General features: G+C 32.4%; 1 protein-coding gene and 1 pseudogene across 1 annotated transcript; one reads left to right on the forward strand and one right to left on the reverse strand.

Moving 5' to 3' along the window:
- Positions 1–1,279: 1,279 nt before the first annotated feature.
- LOC110608422 (protein DETOXIFICATION 54) lies at positions 1,280–5,191 on the forward strand. The gene is made up of 3 exons (XM_021747641.2): positions 1,280–1,984; positions 2,087–2,962; positions 4,275–5,191. The coding sequence occupies exons 1-3, from the start codon at positions 1,931–1,933 to the stop codon at positions 4,854–4,856; spliced, it is 1,512 nt and encodes a 503-aa protein (XP_021603333.1). The 5' UTR covers positions 1,280–1,930; the 3' UTR covers positions 4,857–5,191.
- A 345-nt stretch (positions 5,192–5,536) lies between these two features.
- LOC110608536 lies at positions 5,537–21,884 on the reverse strand (annotated as a pseudogene).
- Positions 21,885–22,649: the final 765 nt, after the last annotated feature.

The following is a 22,649-nucleotide window of genomic DNA, read 5'->3' on the forward strand; positions in this document are numbered from 1 at the left end:
AAATTCATTAATTTGAATACTAATTTAATAACTATTTAATCACCATAATCTAGCACCGTTAAAACAAAATTAAATATGTGAATAATTCGATTTATTTTTAAAATAAATTTTTTAAATTAATTTATTTTATAAATTAAATTGACTCGAATTAAATGGAATTGATTTGCAGACGATCCACTTTAAAAATACGTATGTAATATAATTTTATTTATTAATTTTAATTTTTATTAATAAGAATTAAAATGTGAGTGATAATAAAAAGATAGATAGTGAAAATGTATTAATTTTCAAATAAGATTTGAATGTTAGTAATTTAGAGAAAGATGGCGTTGATTAATGTTTTTTAAAAAAATTATTTTATTGTTTAGATGATTTTAATAAATTTTATTTAGAAGATTTTTTGTAAAAAATATGAAAGTTGAAATTTATTTATTAATTATATATATTTTTAATTTATTAATAGTGGTCAATATAATATATAATTTTAATTAATAGTGTTAATTTAATTTAAAAAAGTTATCTGCACCGTTGATATATGCAAGCGGAATTTAAATATTAAAAAAATATTTTTAATAAATTTTTTAATTTAATTTATTTTAAAATTGAGTCAGTATAAATTGAATTAGACGGTACAGTCCATTGTAAAATTTATTAATTAATTAATTTTTAATTTTAAAAAATATATTAAAATATTTTAAAATTTTAATTAATTTTATTACTTAATTTTTTTATTAATATTAACAGTTAAATATTAAAAAATTAAAATTCTCTTAATTAAAGAGATTAATTAATGTATATTTTTATAAAATTAAATAATTAATTAATAATTTTCATACTAGTAAATTAAATTAAAAGAACTTATTAATATTTTTTTAATATCACAAAAATATTTTAATATATTTTATATAATAACAAATTTTCTTATATTTTAAAGATTAAATAATATATCATTTTTCATTAATTTTTTAATTAAATAATAATAATAATTTTTTTTAATTAAAAATTAAAAATTAAAAATATAAAATATAAAATTTTTAAAATTTATTTACATGTGTTTATTATCCGATTAAATCTATAAATAAAATAATAATGGATAATAATAATATAAAAGCGTTTTTATAGATAAAAGGGAGAAATTAAAAAACTTCAAGTTGTTGAAGAGAGATTAATTAAACGTATTTTTTAATCTCCAAAGAAATCTCCACATTACAATAAAGAAGGTTAAAGAGAAAATAATGACACGTTTGGCTGCCCAAAACCGACTTTTACAACTCCAACTCTCTGTCTCCCTCTCTCTCTCTCTCTCTCTCTCGATCACTCCTCCTTGGCATTTTTATCCCAAGCCTCTGTTTTCCGCAATACAAAGCTCTCCTCTTCTCTCTTCTCTCTCTTGCTCGCCGCCATTGCCAGTGCCAGTGCTTTAGCTTTTCTGCTGTAAATGGCCTGCAGATGCATGTATATGGAAGAATGCTAAACCTTCAATAATATTATCTTCCTACAGTTTATTTCTTTCGTAATATATAATAAAAAAACCAAAGAAATAATACCCATAGTTTTTTTATTCTTGCCTTATTCGATGCTCGAAATTACACACATGCCTACTGCTCTATTTAATGCTGCTTCTATATTTCTATTCCACGCTTTTGCTTCTTTTATTCCTTTCTGTCTACTGGCTCAGTTATTGCCAGTGTTGGGTTTCTCTAGCAATCTTTGATTTCTCTTAGTCTTCTTGCTCCTACTAGCCTTTCTTTCTGTTCTCTCTGGATATAGAATATTGGGTTTGTGAGTTTTTGTCTTGTTGATCTTCTTTTCTTGATGTATTCTTCAAGTTGATTAGAAGAAGTAGCTTAGTGGGTTTGCGTTTTTGTGGTGTTTAAATTGGTTAAAAATCTTTTACGTGTCATTTTGGAAAAACCAAGACAAGACAACAATGGCGGATAAAGACCCAGATTTCCCTTCTCAGAAACTCCCCTCTGCCTCTCAGGTAATCTCTTCAGATGCATAGATGACTTACGTTACTTCTTTCCTTGTTTGTTGTTTCTCATACTGATAGTGACATAAATTTTCGGTTTTTGGGGTTCATCAGGTTCTTGAAGAGCTAAAAGAGCTATGGGGGATGGCTTTGCCAATAACAGCAGCTCATTTAATGGCCTTTTTTAGAGCAGTGGTCTCAGTCATGTTCTTGGGCAGGCTAGGTAGTCTAGAGCTAGCCGGTGGTGCACTATCTATTGGGTTCACCAACATCACTGGCTACTCGGTTCTCGTGGGCTTAGCCTCTGGACTTGAGCCAGTATGCAGCCAAGCTTATGGCAGCAAGAACTGGGACCTATTATCCCTCTCTCTTCAACGCATGATCTTAATCCTCTTCATAGCAATCATACCCATCAGCCTCTTATGGCTTAATCTTGAATCCATCATGAACTTCATGGGTCAAGATCGAGACATCACAGCAATGGCAGCAACATACTGTATTTACTCTCTCCCTGATCTTTTAACAAACACGTTGCTGCAACCTTTGAGGGTATTCCTAAGATCACAGAAGGTGACAAAACCCATAATGTATTGTTCTCTTCTGGCTGTTATATTCCACGTGCCACTGAACTACATACTTGTGGTGGTGATGGGATTGGGGGTCCCTGGGGTGGCAATGGCATCAGTGGTGACTAACATGAACATGGTGGCTTTGATGGTGGGATATGTGTGGTGGGTAAGTGGACGGTGGGAGATGAAATGGTCAGGTAGAATTGGAGGAGTGTGTGGTGGGGTGGGTCCATTGTTGAAGTTGGCAGTACCTAGTTGTTTAGGGATCTGCTTGGAGTGGTGGTGGTATGAGATAGTGATTGTAATGGCTGGGTACTTGCCTAATCCCACTCTGGCTGTGGCGGCCACTGGGATTCTCATTCAGACCACTAGCATGATGTACACTGTGCCTATGGCCCTTGCTGGTTGTGTCTCTGCTCGGGTATGTCCTTCTCTTCCCACTTACACACTCGCTGCTATTGAAATTTACAGATCAAATTATGAAAAACTGGTTGGTATAGTAAATCACAGACTGTTTACCAATCATTTGATATACTTGCGATTGAATTATTAGTAACTTTTTTTTTTTTTTTACTTTCTTGTAGTGACTTAGTGCTGCTACTAGCTATGTAGAACAGTTGTTTTTCTATTGTTTGATGGGTCACTATAACATAGATTCATGATATTGTGTCTTAAAGCTTTAGTCTTTAGCCGTTTCCTTATTCTTCTTGTGATTGTGAACAATATGCTTCTTGTGATGTTACCATTCAGCAAGTCAAAATATGGCCCATTTCTTGAATTTTCATCCTTTATTCACACCTTCAATGTGCCCAAGGATGGTTGCTGCATATCAAAATAGATTTTTTTTTTTTTTTAATTTTTTTTTTGCTTTTGACTCCATGGAGTAAATAACGTAAAATTAAAATAACCTTAAAAAACAAGCTACTTTGTTGTTGTTTTCTTCCATTCTTGTCTTTATTTTTGGACTCCAGCTACCTGCTGAGTGGGTAACTAAATAAGGATAATGTTTGCTTTTGTTGATTTCTGTTATTAAAGTTTTTACCTTGTTGATTCTAAGTTTTAGCCCCAAAAGATAAATAAAGAAAGAAAAGGAATGCTTTTACAGACTCGCATGCTGGAAAATTTGAGATTCAATGGAAAATTTGATTGCATTACGGCTTACTAAATTGCATAAATTCATAAAGCAGTATATTTAAGAGATCATCTTAGTTCCAATGGAAATCAATTAAATCTAGATCTAAGGAGGCCTAATATGAATTCAGTCTTTTCATTTCACTCAATTCAGGCAATATTGTCAAAGAAAATAGTGTTAGATCTTGAACTTTGTGTTATGAATACTGTAAAAGTAAATGTTGATATTGAGACATGGGAATATTTCTACTGAGAAATATTACTTTGGAGCATAAGATGAACTGATGAAAGAAAATGATTAGCATCATCAAGCACAAATTCTTAAGAAAAGCAAATGTTGAAAGTCATGCTTTTTGATCTGTTGTGTGATTGCATCACTTTAGGAACCCAAGCTAGATCACATGTGATGTGATTGGACATTATTACTACATGACAAGTAAGCAATTGTATGCTTTTTCTCTTAAAAAGTTCAAATTCCATTGGTATGTGACGATGATGTTTAACAAATACAAACAAAACGAAACCAAGTGGCCTTCTTTTCTTTTTCTTGAATCAAAAGCTTAAAGATATATATATATATATATATCTTTTCTCCATTGCAGGTGGGCAATGAGCTTGGAGCTGGTAAGCCATACAAAGCCAAGTTGGCTGCTATGGTTGCATTGTTGTGTGCTTTTGTGATTGGTATCATCAATGTCACTTGGACAGTCATCCTTAGAGAGAGATGGGCTGGTTTGTTCACTAAAGATAGTCTTGTTAAAGGTCTTGTAGCCTCAGTTTTGCCTATAATAGGCCTTTGTGAGCTTGGCAACTGCCCTCAAACAACTGGTTGTGGTATCCTACGTGGCACGGCACGACCTGCGATTGGAGCCCGTATCAACTTAGGCTCATTTTACTTTGTGGGTACCCCGGTCGCGGTGGGCCTGGCCTTTTGGCTCAATATAGGGTTTGCTGGGCTGTGGTTTGGGCTACTTTCGGCCCAGGTGGCTTGTGCTATGTCTATTCTCTATGTTTTGTTGATTCGGACGGATTGGGAACACGAGGCTATGAAGTCTAGGAAGCTGACCAGCATTGAAATGAGTCCAAGCAATGGTGTTAGAGGTAATGAACACGAGAAAGAAGAAGAAGAAGATGATGATGAAAGTAGAAGGTTGTTGGTTAATGGAAATGGTAACATACCATAGGAAGATGGAATTTGAGGAAGAATCAATATGAGTTGAGCGTGTGAAAGAGATGGTGATGAGCTTTATGGGATTTGTTTTTGTCTTTTAACTACTTTTTGGGGATGATCTGACTCATGCTGAGAATATGTTTGCTGTTTTTTTTTTTTAAGTTTTTCTTTTTGGAAGGTGGGGGGTGGTTTGTTTTGATGGGGATGTCATGGAGAACCTTATATATATTGTTGGAGTTGTCATGAAGCTGTTTGTGGCCAGAGAAGAATGTCACTCACCATATATAAAAGAAAAGAAAAAAAAAAGTTGTACAAATTTTAAGAGGAATGGCCTACTTTTTTGCTGCTTCCTGAAAGTTGCTTTGTTTTTGTTGTCTTTCTCTTTATTTGCATGATTTGCTTTTTGGGTCTCTAATGATCCTTTAAATGGATAAGAAATCTATAACACCACCCACCAACATTAACTTTGGCATGATTCATTTTATTAGAGAATAATTTAAATAAAATTTTAGATTCCAAACATAATTTTAATTTAATAAATAAAGATATATTACACTCGAATTTCCATATTCTTTTTTTTTATGAAAAAAAAATCTCTGAAAATTGAATAAATTGTTTTTTTTTTTCCAAAGATTTAAGAGGTTAATCAATTTAGCAAGAAACAAAATACAGATGGATTATGCTTAGGTTCATAAAAAGCTAAATATAAGTGTATTGGGCAAAAGAAGGTTCCAAGGCCCAAGACAAAGTTCCACCCAATTGGCCTACAGCTAAGGGCTCCACCCTCCCCTTGGATTTTAACAATTACAAGGCAGCTTTTGTAATTATTGCTTTCATTTCAAATAGCAATATTTTTTTTAACCCTTTTTTCCCTTGTTGAAAATTTTCTTTTGGGTTAGAAAATCACTGGTTTCCTTTGTCTTCTGTGGGATAGAGATACGAGATAAGAATGTATACATTTTTCTTTTAAAACTCAAAGAGATCTCAATCTCAATGTATATAAACTAAAAAAAGAACAAAGGATGGAAGTGGCTACTACCCATGATTTCAAAGATTGCCATTTCTAAAGATGAGAAGAATTTATGAGGTAAATCACCAAGAAAAGGACAAGTAAGAGCACATTATATTCAAAGGACAAAGAAGAGGGCTCCATCAAAATTCTTTGCAGAAGCCAAGTAGTGGATGGGGATGATGAGCACTGGAATCAGTGCGACTTTTCCCATTAACAGGACCTGCAACGTTGACATCTCTGTTTGGACTTAGCTCTTTTTCCACCATACATTATTATCTTTTTCTTCTCTCTTTCCTCATATCTGGAATTAAAAATCAAACAAAAATTAAAACTATACTTGACTTTATAAATTTATTTAAATTTTTATCTTACATGATAGACACATTTTCCCATATGCCAAATAGTCGTGACCATCATCTTCTTTCTTTGGAACTGGGAACCTGGTTTGCATAGAATCAAATTGGCATAAAATGGTAGGCTTGATTAGATTTAGTATTGATTTCAATAGCATATTCAAGAAATACAGAAAGCAGAAGATCAAATATCTTGATATATTGCAAATACCATCATATTGATTAGGAGACTTTGTGCAAATCCAATCCAGCTTTGTGCTTGTAAACATCAGATATCACTTTCAAAGCCATAAACAAAAGTATGAAGACTTGAGGGCCATCCCTGCAAGTGATGTACGGAGAATGGTGGGGAGGGGGGAAGCACAGCATAAGAAAACAAACAGAGAAGTTGATTTTTGAGAAAACATCTTTTTAGTGATGTCTTGTGGCTATTCTGTTGGTTGGGGTTGATTTGGTTTTTCCTTTAGTAAAGATCTTGGAGGGCTCACATGGGTATGGCTCTAAAAGGCATAACATAAAAAGGCCACTTTGAGCTTCTCACCTTCTTTCTGGCTTGGAGTATCTGCTCTCTCTCTCTCTCTCTCTCTCCACATATATACACCGCTGCCACCAAATTCTTTTTATTTTTATTTTCACCAATGAACTTGAACTAATCTGCACATGATTTAAAAGCAAAAGTAAAAGTAAAAAGAGGGAAAAAGCAGAAATACCATCAATTATCAAAGCTTAGCTATAAAACAACTTAGATTTTTTTATAAAAATTTGCTTCAAAGTAGGGTGAACCAATAGCTAGCACATCATATGCATTTAGCAACAATTTTAAATACAAGTGTGTATAGAAACTGTACTTAATTTTCACCTTGACTAACCCTTGAACAAACAACCTAGTCTCGACTCTTGGACAATCTTCATGTCATATGATAATTACTCTGACGATTTCATTTCATACCATTTTCAGTATCTCGTAACCTTTTGACAGCTTCAAGTTGCACCAATCAGAATTGGACTACAAGGGAGGAAGTATCCTCCCCTAACTCAAAATGTGTGCCTTTTTAAGGAAGCCAGCTTACTCTTTGATAAAAGGTCTTCTAGAACACAGAAAAGAAGTCTTGAATTTCGTGGCTTCAGCTTGACTATTAATCTTGTCCAGGCAGCATCTACAACTAGGTCAAAGTGCACTAAATTCGGATAATCTTTTCTGATGATTGAGCTACTCTTTCTAACAACTTTGTTTTCACTGAATTGACATCATAAAATGTCAACACAAGTAACCAATGTTTTGTGCCACATAGCACAGGTTATCTTTCGAGATTCAGCTTTTTCTCTCTCCCCACCTAAAATAAATATTATCCTAGAAGCAATCTGGTAATCAGTTAATCACACAACAAAAATTTTAACTCCACTTGGTCACACAGCCTCTCAAGTGCTAATCACTCAGGACACCATCTCACAAAAGTAGTTGATTATCAAGCCAAATATCATAGAGAATGCCAAAAAAATACTGATCACCATTCACATTCCCCATCTGTACATAAGCAACTGTGCATAAACCTATTTTCATTTTCTAATTTCAATTCAAAGTTCTTCCTAGAACTGTAACCTCTATCCGTGTTTCACTAGAGCACATCAACATAAAATTCATCCGCCATTTATTTGACTTGAAAATTGAAGAATTTTGGGGAATTTTAGAGTATTCATGTATTTCGCTCTTAATCTTTATAATTAATTTACATGACTATTTATATATAAAAAATTATAATTAAACAGAAAGCAAATAATCAAATAATAATTATAGAGATAATTAAGAATCCTAATAAAATCAAATAATATCTCTAAAATCAGTAAATAAGTCAACGCTCCCCTCAAATCGGTGCATAGACGTCGCACATGCCCAACTCACAAATCAGATTATGGTAGATCTTATTGTTGAGCCTTTTAGTAAATACATCCGCAAGTTGCCCAGTAGAAGTCACGTTAACTAAACTCAAGACACCGTTTATTAATTTTTCTTCAATGAATTGCCGATCAATCTCAATGTATTTCGTTCGGTCATGTTGAACTGGAGTGCGTGCTATATTGATGGCAGTTTTGTTGTCATAATACAAAGTTATCTTATCTCTCTCGGGCAACCTTAGCTCCTCCTATAACTCCTGCAATCATAAATGTTCACACACACCTTGAGCCATTGCTCCGTATTTTGTTTCGGCACTTAACCGAGTAACAACACTTTGTTTTTGCTCCTCCAAGTGACAAGGTTTCCTCCCACAACTGTGCAGTAGCCAGAGGTGGATCTCCTGTCATCGAGAGATCCTGCCCAATCTGCATCTATAAAAGTTTCAACTCGAAGGTGACCATGTTTAGAGTAAAGAAGCCCTTTCCCTGTCGCAGACTTTAGGTATCTCAAGATGCAAAGTACAATATGCATATGAGTCTCGCGAGGATGGTGCGTGAATTGGCTGACTAAGCTAACAACATAGGTTATATCCGGTCGAGTGTGTGAGAGATAAATCAACCCCCCTACCAATCTCTGGTATCTTCCAAAATCCACAGACTCGCCAATTCTTGCTTGCATCTTGTGGTTACTTTTAATGGGAGATTCTGCTAGTTTACACCCCAACATACCAGTTTCTTCCAAAAGATCCAGAATGTACTTTTTTTGGAAGATGAAGATTCCTTTTTTCTGATCTAGTCATCTCATTACCTAAGAAATATTGCAGTTTTCCTAGATTTTTGATTTCAAATTCTTGAGCCAACAACCTTTTTAGTTGAGTCATTTCCTCTTTATCATCACCTGTCACTACTATATCATCAACATATATGATAAGAAGGATGATCCTACCCTTGTGATGTTTGATTAGCATTGCTCTGTTGGTAAACAAAGGATATCATGACTCTGCTAAACTTGTCAAACCAAGATCTGAGAGATTGTTTTAACCCATACAAAGCCTCTTTTAACATGCACACCTTGTCTTGTGTCTTCTCATCAGCGAACCCAGTAGGAATCTCCAAGAACACTTCTTCCTCTAAATCTCCATGGTGGAAAACATTCTTCACATCAAACCTGCGCAAGATAATAGGACTCTAGTTGAGTTCATTTTTGCAACTGGGGCAAATGTCTCTTGATAATCCACTTCATAGGTTTGGGTGAATCCTTTATCAACCAATCTGGCCTTAAACCGTTCAATTGTGCCATCAGGTTTGTGTTTCACAGCGAACACCCACTTACAACCAACAAGTTTCTTTCCGGGTGGGAGAGTAACAAGCTCTCAGGTCTCATTTTTTGCCAATACTTTCATCTCTTCAATCATTGCTCTCTTCCATTTAGGATTTGCAAGAGTTTCCTTCCAATCATGTGGAATAGATACAGAGAAAATAGACAAGGCAAAGACTCTATAGGAGGGAGACAAGGATTCATAAGAAACAAAGCTAGAAATAGGTGTTTAATACAAGATCTGACCCATTTTCTTTGTGCAATAGGTTTATCTAAGTCATTAGAGCATTCAAGAGTTGTGGGTAACTCACCAAAAGAAAATTCTTGACTCTGAGTAGACTGCACAATGGCTTCTTCTGCCTTGTCTCTCCTCGAATACCTCCTCAAATCTAGCTTGTCCAAACGTCCAATTCTCTCCCCCTGTCTACTAGAACTCGAACTCTTTAGTTGAACTATATCATTCAGAATCACAGAATTTGGGATCACTTTTTCTTGCTCATTATTCTCTCCCCTAAAGAGGTGAGTGGGTGGTACTGAAGTAGGATTTAGTTTCTCGGAAGGTAACATCCATACTGACAAAGTATTTCCTAGATGGAGGGTGATAACACCTGTACCCTTTCTGTGTTGGAGAATACCCAACAAATAGACATTTAAGACCCTTGGGGTTCAACTTTCCTGCCGTCCTAGTATAGACAAAGCAAACACACCAAAATACTTTTAGTAGAACAATATATGAATTCTTCCCTTATAGAACCTCCAAAGGACTCATAAAGTCAAGGGCCTTGAGCGGCATTCTATTGATAAGATAAGCAGATACAAGGACTATATCTCCCCAATATACTTTGGGTAGGTTCATGGTGAACATAAGAGATCGAGCTACAATAGATGTCTGTTTTTCCTTTCAGCAATGCCATTTTGAGCACTAAGGACAACTCGTCTGGTATACTATCCCATTATTCTTCAAATACGCAGAAAAACTACTATCCATGTATTCTCTTCCATTGTCAGTTCTCAAAATTTTCACCTTAGTATCAAATTGAGTACAAATCATCTTAAGAAAGGATTGAAAACAAGAAAAGACATCACTTTTAGCTTTAATCAAATAGACCTAAATCATTCGAGTGCAACAATCAATAAAGGTGACAAACCATCGATTACTAGATAATGAGACAGTTTGAGTAGGCTCCCAAATATCAGAATGAATAATCACAAAAGGAATTTGGCTTTTATTATGACTCAAAGGATAGGAGGTTCTAGTTTGCTTAGCATACTCACAAGCATCACAAAATAAAGAACCAAACTGAGTTCTAGCAAACAAACTAGGATAAAGTTTTTCTAAGACAAAAAATGATGGATACCCTAACCACCTGTGCCACTGTATTATTTTCTGATTGATATCCCTATTTTCTCCAAAACAGGCTTGAGATATCAGAAAACCTGGATCACCTTCCAACATGTGTAAGCCATCATGCAGTCTACTATTGTCAATCCTCTTTTCTGTAAAAAGATCCTGAATAACACAATGATCAGGAAAGAATTCAATTTTACAATTAAGAGTATTGGTGATAGTACTGACAGATAAAAGGTTGATAGGAAAGCAGAGAACATGAAGGACAGGTGATAATTTAATATTGGGTGTGCAAATAATATAACCTGTTCCGGATATGAGAGTAAAAGAGCCATCAGCAATTCTGGCACTATCTTTGGTTAGAGAAGGAAAATAGTTGAGAAATATTTTAGAAGAGTCTGTCATGTGTCTATTCGCACTAGAATCAATAATCCATAGAATATTATCAAGAGAAGAAGTATTATCTGACTTTACAAAGTTAGATATGGTACCAGAGGACGAAGAGGTGTCAATATCAGATAGGAGGCACTTGAGACTCTGAATTTCATTAGGAGAAAGGAATTTAGTCGTTGTTGTCTCCTTAAAGGTCTCCTCCACAGTTTCTGCTAAATTCGCTTGAGTTCTGGAGGTACCTCGTTTCCCTCCACAACTTTTAGTAGAACGACCATGTAACTTCCAACAAATCTCTTTAGTATGCCTCGGTTTCCCACAATAGTCACAATGCAAGTGACTTTCTCAGAATTAGGAAGCTGCGGTGTGCTCAAACTAGTAGCCAACCCAGCCTTTCCAACTGGTGCAGTATAGAGCATAGCATGTTGACGACTTTCCTCTTGTTGAACATGGGCGTGAGCCTCTTCTAGAGAAGAAAAAAGATTTCTTCCCAACACTTGGACTCGAATTGGATCATATTTGTTATTCAACCCTGCAAGAAAATCATAGACCTGCTCCTTTTCAATCATTCTCCAAAATTTGACTGCATATCCAGTGCAGTCTGCTTGGAAGTTCTGATAGTAATCAAGTTCCTGCCATAAGCCGCATAACTCAAAATAAAATTAGAAGATAGTCATTTCTCCTTGCTTAGTACCATGGATCTTATTTCGAATATCATAAATTTAAACATCATTCCCAACCTTGGAATTAGTTAAGGACAAGGTCTTCCATATTTTTGCAGCAGTATCAATTAACAAATAGGATTTAGAGATATTAGATTGCATAAAGTTAAGTAACTAGATTGCATAAAGTTAAGTAACCATGTCATAACACTCTTATCTGATTGCTTCTTATTACCAGTGACATAGCCCTGCAGTCCTCTAGTCTTGATAAACAACAAACAAGACCTTGACCAAACAAGATAATTGATTCCATCAAGTTTTACGGGACTAATTTGCAATGAAGGATTATTAGAGTTAGGAATCGAGATTTTTTTATCTTCTGCCATCGAGATCCTTTTACCTTCTGCCATGGTAAAAACAAATGAATCGTGAAAGAATAGGTACCCAAGGTTGTACACACAAGAGAGCCAACCGAATCACCAAAAGACCGAGTAGCGGTACAGGAAGGCCGAAAAGATGGTCGGAATCGTTGCCGGAGTGATCGGAGCGGTGAAGCAACGTCAGGCGACATATCATGCACCGAGAAGGGAGAGCGCGTAAGCCTCACATGCGTATTTTTCCAGCATCAGAGCTGGGCAGCCCAGCTCGAGCCGACGACGGTCCGACGATTCTCCTAGTGCCAGCAGTGAGAGGTGAAAAGGCTCCTAAATGGGTTAGTACCAAAAAGGTACCTAGAGTTTTGAAATCCTAAAATAAAAAATTGAATTTAATCTCTAAAATCAGGAAAAATCAAATCTCTGATACCATGAAGAATTTTAGAAAATTTTAGAGTATTCTTGTATTTCACTCTTGATCTTCATAATTGGTTTACATGACTATTTATATACAAAAAATTATAACTAAACAGGAAGCAAATAATCAAATAATAACTACAGAGAAAATTAAAGATTCTAATAAAATAAAATTATATTCCTAAAATCAGCAAATAAGTCAACAAAAACTTTTAAGCATCTGATTGTTCATAGGCAAAATCAATCGAGTTACCAGTCACTCACTGAGACTCAAGATAACTCATTAATTAATGTCCCCCTAAGTTTGGCACTTATCCATTTTCCATTTCCTTTTTGGTTGCAGACCATGTTCTATGGATGCAAAAGCAACAAGGAATTCATGCCAACACACACACGCATACACAGAGATCATGATAGAGTGGCCACAAATGAAGATGAAATGTAGGTTTCCTAATTGCAGAAAGCAGTTTGCATAAAGAAAACATAGACTTTAAAATATTATGTTTCTCTATAATGCGCCACAGCAAAGGCAATGCAGCAAATCAAACAAATATAGTGGCAATAGGAAAGCATCTGAAAACTTATATTGATCACATAAATTACTGTCTTTGTGTGCATGCGCAAGAGAGAAAGAGATAGAGAGATGAAAGAGAAATCAAAACAGCAAAGGATTCTTCAACCTACCTTACAGAAAAGAGAATTTGAATAGCAGCTTCAAATCAGAGCAAAGTAGGTATGAAAGCATGATTTCCTTAAGACTGGAGAAGAGACAAGGACGTGAAGGTTTGTTCTCCAGGAATCTCTGGTTGTCTTAAAATTCTTGCAAAAATAGTGATGAATCCAACACAGATCTGCATGTTGAATAGATAAAACAAGTTTCCTTAAATGAATAGAAAGAGCTCTTCTGATTATTTAATATCAAAATAAGAAGCAATTATGAATGAATAATCATTTGTAGGACATATCAATCATCAATGAAATGCATGAATTATAAACAAAGAAGATGCTCATTTTGCACTAAACAAGACTTCCACATGACAGCCTTAGCCAAGTTAAAGTCTGGAAGGATATTGATGGATAGCTTGATGCATTAAATGAGTAGACAAACTCCTTTCATTTGGTTTATCAAGAGATGAATGTGAAGCCATACAACTATCATTTTCTTCTTTATTTCAAATAACTTGAGGAGGGAGAGCCTTGGTGCAACAAAATGGCAGAGGCATAATCTTTTCACTGGGGACCAGTACTATGGCAGATAAAAAGGAATCAGAGGGCCCATCAATAGTGAAACATCAGAGTTATTTTTCTGTGTTTCGAGTTCAAATCAATCAACAAAAGATTAAAAAAAATAAAAAAGGAATAAACTCCTATAGCATTTCAACTCTCTACTTTCAAAAGGAAGAATTAAAAAAAAAAAACAGAAAAAAAGAAGCAAATACCACTGCAGAAGGAAAGGATAAAAGAAGAAGAAGGCAACATTCCAATCTTAACAAAATTTCTACTCATTCTATATCATTAAAAAATTTTTAAAAAAATCCAGTCAACATTATCAATATTAATATTGATAATTTTATTAATCTAATTAAACCCAGGTTGTGTTTTCTGAATTTTGTTAGGATTAAGAGATAGCAATTATAAGTGATCCTCTAAATCTTCCAATGCAATTATCATCCGTAAAATATGACTATCTTGTTTTCTCTGGTATTCCCTTAGTTCATGAATAGATTTGCTGTGATTCAGTTGATACAGAGGTGTGATTTTTTTTTTTCTTTTTGTTGGAGGGTGAGGGGGAGGTGGTGCTGTTCCTATGAGTAGCTAGGCTCATCCCCATAAGGGCCCATAATCAGGGAACAAACACCTCTTGATACCCATGTGTGAAACAGAAGTTACAACAATTCCTTTGAACAGAAGTACAGAACACTACGAACACTAAATAAAGGAATGGACAAGTGCTAGAATGTTTATCATTTCTCCAAATCCCAAGCCCATAATAGAATATTACCTTAAGAACCATTATCCCTCAATGCAGTTTACTCTGCATCCTATAAATTATTAATACCATCAGATAATGCCTAAATAGCAAGCATAGTATGAGTTCTAAGTGGAATAGTATGCAACAAATAATAGTTCCAGCAAAGCCATTCCAAAAGAGACATTATGCAGCCAACTCTTTCATGGTAAGGTAAAGAGATTTTAGTCTTAAATATGCTGCAGCTAATTGTCATGCAATAAGCATTTTGGTGCCCCTTAAAGCTTAAATATAGTTATTAAACACATGAAAGTGCAACGGACTCCAAGAGCCTAGGCACAGGGTGCAGGCACGCACCTGAATGACATGAGGCATAAAAAATTAAAATTAAGATCAAGATGTTAGCTCTATTTAACCTAATTACTAAAATAAAAAATTTCTAGAGTTTCCTTTACTGAGCAACAAGGTAATCTTTATACTTAAGGATACGTCTATAGAGATCTCAAGCTCATATTAGTATAAGTTTTACAACTATTAGATTAAATAATTGAATGTTGATGCATGCACTCATTATATACAGTTTAATTAGTTATGCAAAAATCTCGATATCAATATTTATTGGTTGTTAAGCTCGATTTCATATGAAATCAAGCTTATATTAGGCTCACCCTATATTTAATTCCTTGTGAACTTCATTTTTCATCGTATCTAAGTGCTAACATACATCATAGCAGAATTAGGACAAAAAATTTATAAATGTACTCTAGTCTAACTTAATTAACAAGAAATACAAGCAAATTAGTTTCGCAACTTAAGCTGTTCAAGAATTGCCTATATGAGACATGAATCACATATGTGGTTTCTCATTTATATAGTAGATTATCCAAAAGAACTTAGAGACATTACAAGATTGAAGAAAATTACCATCAAAAGTTACATAAGCATTTCTAAAACTAATTATTCACATTTATATGTGGGTACATTATTGAAAAATGAAACCTCCTCAAATCTATACTTTGGTCTTTGATGTGTTAGATATAAACTTTTCATTGAACTTTAATTCCAACCTTTTCAATTTGACCAAATTTCAATCCTTAAAATTTTAAAAATATGATTGCACTGTAGATCCTTGTTATATTATAAAATACTTTAGTTCCCTAAAATCATACACTTTTCACTTATGGAGTTATGGTAGTGCAAGGACCAAAATAATTAATTTTGAAGCAACAGAGATGAAGCTGTATCTTAGGCTAAATTTTAGGAGTTTTTAGCATTTACCCTTTATATTTTGTGTCAGAGGTTATTTTTTACTGCAGTATCTGAATCACAGAGATTCGTGGCTTGGTATAAACCACAAGGATGTATGGTGTGATCAAGGAAAAGGAAATTTAAGGATCAATTCCATTCAATTGTTATTTTTCATAATGGAGTTTTTTGTCAATTTCTCCTACTTAACCATTATTTTACTTTTTAGTACTTTTCTTTTAGTAAAAATGGAGCTGTTTCTTTGGTGCATCACTATTGGGATTTGGGAAAGCTTTAGCTATTAGAGAATTATGTTACTTGGGGATTTATTTATGCATAGTAATTAGTGGTAACTCGGTAATGTATTCATCAAGAATTATCCTATTTAAAGGGTGCATATCTGAATAGACATACAAGAAAGAGTTTATGAGTCTATAAACACCAAAGTAATCTAGTTAATGGACTTGGTTCTTGTTTGAAGGCATGTGTGCCAATCTCCCTTCATCCTCTATTTCTACTCCTTGATTTTCTGTGTCAGGTCCAGAATACTTGCAGCTTCTTCACATTAAATTAAATTTTTATAGTTTGCTTTCTTATATTTCAACAAGCTGAGTATCAGATATCAGCCAGACAATCACTTTTATCTTTCAATCACTTATTTGAATCAACCTAAAAAGTTTTACCCATCATAACAGCATTAGTAAACAGAACTTCAAAATGATTTCTCTTTCAAGCATTATGCACCAGCAAAATTTTTGAAATGAAACGAAAGTGATGCCCCTTCCTCTCTCAAATTCAGCGCAACAAATTTCAAACATTTAGTTCACAGAAAGGCTATGTTGTATTACATATATTCAAAATAGCAAATCGCTCAAAAGTACATCAATTTTAATTCTCAACTGTCCGTGAAGATGCAAAGACTCTGACAAAGAATTGCAGGTTGTTTGTTTTAACCTTTTCCATTGGCATTATTTTATTGCAAACCTTGCTGTTAAGAAATCATGATCAATAGCAAGAAGAGGAGATTTTGCATAAAAAAGGTAATCTCTTTGTATAATCAAACCATCATGTCTATTTGATATTGTCTCGACTCCATTATTGTACAACTTCCAGATAGGAGGTATCTCTTCATTGCAATTACATCAAATAAACACAGAATAGCTAATTAGCCTAGATGTTTGTGCAAAGCCAAATTAAAACTTTGACATAACCAGCTATTCAGATACAAGATCACCATGTTTGACATATGTAAACTTATAATGAATAGCAAAACATCCTAACAAAGAAAGGACCAGGTTAAGAAGCTAACCCTGGCCATTTTTGAATAATTGTCCTCCTTTCTGTCAACAATTTCCCTTGCTCCTAAGGGAAGTGAACCTATCTAAGTAGGATACTTTTAATTGCAGTTTTTCATCAGTCATGTCCATGATGTTTCTGAACCAACCTTTGTCTTCCAGCTTTGCTAGAAGGACCTCTTGCATTCAAGTTTTCTCCTTCTTACTCCCTCTTGACCCGCTAGTTGGACCATTTCTAAGAGCATGCGTATTGCTCACCTTCCTCCTCCTCCTCATCATCTCAAAATCAGAATCTGTGTCATTCATCTCCATTTTATCCCAAATATCATCTTTTTCTCTTTGTTTCTTTAAAATCAAGGACTGGCTGCTTCTCTTATTTACTTCCACCAAGCACACCAATTGCTTTTCAATCTTCAATTACAAAATTCATGAGATGAATATACCAACTCCTGAAACTAATCAGTGGATTCTTCTTCTCCCTAGTAATCCCCTTTCATAGGCCTCTATGAGTTCTCGTTTTACTCCACAAGTAAAATGTCCCTGGATGTTGAAGCAATGCTCCCTTCAACCTTGACCGGATTCCCAAGTGTCCGTCTCCACCTTCTTAGAAACACAAAGACTAAGAACCTCTTGCAAAACCCCCCACTGTCCACTTGTCATATTCATCAGTACTAGGCCCAAGGTGTGTTGCATTCTCATATGAAGAAATACAAAGCAATCCTCACCACTCATCAAACCATTTCTTCAACTGCTTTTCCATCTCAAAGCCTCTGTAAATTGCATAGAGAAAGCTACATGCATCTCCTTTTTGCAATCCATTCTCCCTTTCGTTGCCTTCTTTTCTATGAACCAAATAGCCAATTCATTACTCCAACAAACTAACTCCATTTTATTTCGATACCCACCCATAGATAAATTTTTATTACCAATAACTGGAAAACAGCCAGGAAACTCGAGAACTATAGTTTTAGCATAATCCTTATATCATTCAGAATCTTTAATGGAAGTTTATTAATTCGAGAAACCATTAACAGATTTAACAGTCTATCAGCAATATCCTGCCTATAGCTCTTACTCATGTATATTATTGCTCTTCAGCATCAAGATCAAGTACCTGTTGCTTGACTTAATGTGGGGATATACACCTAAGCCCCCAGGGAAAGATTCTTCGAAGATTTGAATTGTATTCATGAATGAATTCGATGGGGCGAGTTGGGATTTGATGGAGTCTTTGTGCTAAGTAATGTCGGAGAGAGGAAGGGATTTTGCTGGCTCTGTTTTCTATGAGGTCCTTGTCTTCTTGATGTGCAGCATAGGCTCCAGCTGTTTTTTCTTTATACTGAACGGTCTAGGCCCCGTTCGAGCAGGTGTTTGATGGCAGCAAGGCCGGAGAAGCTGCGGTGGTCTTGGTGTTGGAGGAAGGGCCAGTTTTGGGAAGATGGCCGTAGAGGAGATGCATTCTTTTAAGAATTGAGGCTGCTGCTGCTTTCCTTTTCCTTTTCCTTTTCCTTCTGAAATGAAGGAGGCAGAGCGGGGAAAGATTCAAGGAGGTTTTTAATATTCATATGAAGGAAGAAAATCCAAAATTACTTAAATATAGTCTTAGTTGATGAGATTTTAAAATTTTATGTGGATTAGAATTAATAAATAAATAATTTTATTAAATAAATAATTTAATTTTTTTTAAATTCATACTAATTTCATTTAAAATTTATTAATTAAATTAATCATAAAATTTATATAAATTTTTAATTTTTTTCATTTAAAATTTTTTTAAAATAAAAATTAGAGATCGAACGAGTAGAATCCGATATATTTCTGAAGTAGAATTTAAATTTTCTTAAATTTATTTAATTATTATTAAATTAAATTTGTGAGTATGCTGTTGAAATTTTTATAATGATTTTTATTTTAATTTAAAATTTTTCAAATAATAGTTTTGACCGATTAAGGATTTCATGAAAAATAAAACTTTTTCCTTTAAACGAATTTTGTAAAAAGTATCAAGTGTTTATAATAATATTAATAAAAAGTAATATATTTTAATATATTTTAAAAATAAAATTTTATATTTTATTATATTGAAAAATAAAATAAAATAAAATTATTTAATCAACTATTAATTGAATTAAGTGCTTCCGTTTCCCTTGTTAAATATTTTAATATTTAATTTATATGATATAAAAAAATTTATTAATTAATTATTTAATTTTTTAAATAATAAAATTTTTTATAAAAATTATTATTTAATCTCTACTATATATAAAAATTCATTAGTTAATTCATTTATTTTAAAATATATATTAATTTTTTTTAAAATATTAAAAATATATTAATTAATATTTTTATTAATTTTATTTATTAAATATTTTATTATTTATTTTTATAATAAAAAAATTATTAGTTGATGTTTCAATTTTATAAAAATATATACTAATTAGTTTTTTAAAATATTTGAAACTTTTTTATATATAAATTTAATAATTACAATAAATAGATGAATTAATTAGTATATTTTTAAAATTTAAAAATATTATAATGTACTTTTTAAATTTAATAAATTAATTAATAATTTTTTTATATTATAAAATTAAATAATAATTTTATTTTTATAATATTTAACGATTAAATTTAATAAAAAATTTAATTAGTAGATTTTTTAAAATTATAAAAATATTTTAATATATTTTTAAAACTGATTAACTAATTAACAAATTTTTTATATCACATATTTTTTGTATAGGGAGATTTACAATTTAATCTTTGAGTATTGTCATTATTAACAAGTCAATCCATGTATGTTTAGAAACCTATTAAAACGTCCTTATCTTTTATCTCCGTCAACAAAATAGTCCTTCTGTCTATTTTTACCGTTAAAAATATAGTAAAAAACTAAAGTACCCCTCATTATTTTCCTCCTCCTCCTCCTCTTCCTCTTCCTCCTCCTCCTCCTTCCTTTTCTTCTTCATCAATTCTTCCTTCTTCTTCTTCTTCTTCTTCTTCTTCTTCTTCTCCTCCATCTTCTTCTTTTTCTTTTGCTTCTTTTTCTTCTTTTTCTTCTTTCTCTTCTTCTTCTCCTTCTTCTTCTTCTTCTTTCTCTTCTTTCTCTTCTTCTTCTTCTCCTTCTTCTCCTTCTTCTTCTTCTTTCTCTTCTTTTTCTTCTTTCTCTTCTTCTTCTTCTCCTTCTTCTTCTTCTTTCTCTTCTTTTTCTTCTTTCTCTTATTCTTCTTCTCCTTCTTCTTCTTCTTCTCCTTCTTTTTCTTCTCCTTTTTCTTCTTCTTTTTCTTCCATTTCGGAGGAGGAGGAGGAGAAAAGAAAAGATAAGGGCTATTTCGTTAACAAAAAGAAACGATAATGACATTTTAATAGATGTGAGAAAAGATATGGACTATTTTGTTGACAAACAGAAACGATAAAAACGTTTTAATAGATTTCAAAAAATATAGGAAGGGAAGATTTCGTTGACGGAAAGAAACGATGAGGAAGGACTATTTTGTTGATGGAAAGAAACGATAAGGACGTTTTAATAGATATGAGAAAAGATAGGGACTATTTTATTGACGAAAAGAAATGATAATGACGTTTTAATAGATATGGAAAAAGATAAAAATGTTTTAATAGATTTTTGAAAATGTAAGGACTAACTTATTAATAATAACAATATCCAAGGACTAAATAAAATATTTTATTTGAAGGTAAAATTGAATTTTAAAAATTTTCTCAATCCTCCTTTATCTAATTTTAACGGAAAAGAGGACGGAAATACTATTTCGTTGACGGAAAGAAAATATAAGGATATTTTAATAGGTTTCTAAAAATATAGAGACTGACTTGTTAATAATGGTAATATCCAAGACTAAATTGTAAATCTCCCTTTTTATTATAATATTATATATTATATAAATATAATTTATTATTATTATTATTATATATAATTATTATAAAATTATTTATATTTATATTTTATTATTAAATATCATATTTATAAAAGATATTTTATATAATTATAGTTTTTAAAAAATTAAAAATAAAAAGATTGTTTTAGTTTTAAAAGAATAAAACACAAAAATACTGCAGTAACGCCTAAAGCACCCTAGTTGCTGGTATCTTCTATTATTTGTTTTCGCCAAAATTAGCAACTAAATAGCAATCAAAAGTTTATTGCTGATTTCTTTTTATTAAACAAAATTTTCAACTTGTTCATACGATAGCAGAATCGCTAATTAATCGATATATAGCAATTGAATTTAGTTGCCATGTCACACTTGGTATTTGGAAGTTTTACAATTGAGCATCCTCATGATAATAGGGTTGGACTTCTGTGATTGATGAATTAGGGTTACCAAACTAACAAGCAGAGCACAAAGAATGGGAGCGTTGAAGTTGGATACAACAAATGAAGAAGAGAAAGGTATGGTTAGATTGTTGCAGGAAGGAGATTGTTGCTGCTAATGTTAGTTCTAATTGAGAATATCCATCAATACGCCATTAAAATTTGGATTATTAGTCGAGAATAGAGAGGAAGAATGAGTAATAGAAGGTGCAACGACGACAATAGCAGCAAGAGGAACATAAGAGATGGATTGAGATCTATTTTACTGTTGCAGTTTTCGAGGAGGAGGCGGTGGTAAAGCTCAGAGAGAAGAGGATAAGAGGAATATGGAGATAAATAGGGAGGAGATGAAGAAGGAAGAGATGAAGCGGAGAGAGAAGGAAGAAGAAGTGAGATCACCAATAGCTGGGATGGAGTTGTTGAGAGTCTCATTATTGATATAAAATGCAATTTAGAGTTCTTTTCATGGATTAATGGCTAAAAAGACATAATTTATACAGTTATTCTTTATAATTAATGGAGTTAAATTAACATTGAATTAAATTGAAATGAATATCATATTGAAACTAAATCTTAAATCTTCTTTCATCTCTACAAAAAAATTAAAAATCAAACTACTAAGGATCAAAATCTAATGCCAAAGGCCTCTTAATATCATAATAATATAGAAAAAGTATAAAAAAAACGTTGCTTTATTTATTTTTACTTCAATATTTATAATTTAATTTGTAATTTAATTTATGTTAAAATAATATTTATAATATCGTATAATTAATAAATAATAGTAATTTTTTAATATAATTAAAAAATATTGACGTATTAAAAAATATAATTATTAATTAAAAAATAAAAATTATAAAAAAATTACATAATTTTACTTAATTTAATTTAAAAATTTATAGTTTAATTTATATTTATTCAGTAGATTGTAATATAATTTTTATATTTAAAAATTTGATCGTCTGTTATATTTTTAATAGTAAAAATATATATAAAAAGAAAAAAAATTTAATATTTTATTATATTTTTAATAGTAAAAATAAACAGAATTAGATAATAAAATTATTTTATTAACGTAAAAAAAATAAAAATATTTTAATAAATTTTTTAAAATTGAGAGATTAATTTATTAATAACGGTAATAATTAAAAATTAAATAATAAATTTTTTATATAAAATTTTTTATTTATATTATAA

Source organism: Manihot esculenta, chromosome 2, assembly GCF_001659605.2.
Source record: "Manihot esculenta cultivar AM560-2 chromosome 2, M.esculenta_v8, whole genome shotgun sequence".
NCBI lineage: Eukaryota > Viridiplantae > Streptophyta > Magnoliopsida > Malpighiales > Euphorbiaceae > Manihot > Manihot esculenta.

Coding starts and splice junctions, on each gene's coding strand:
- LOC110608422 (XM_021747641.2), top strand. CDS start 1,931: ATGGCGGATAAAGACCCAGATTTCCCTTCTCAGAAACTCCCCTCTGCC. Junction 1,985..2,086: donor AACTCCCCTCTGCCTCTCAG/GTAATCTCTTCA, acceptor GGGGTTCATCAG/GTTCTTGAAGAGCTAAAAGA. Junction 2,963..4,274: donor CTGGTTGTGTCTCTGCTCGG/GTATGTCCTTCT, acceptor TCTCCATTGCAG/GTGGGCAATGAGCTTGGAGC.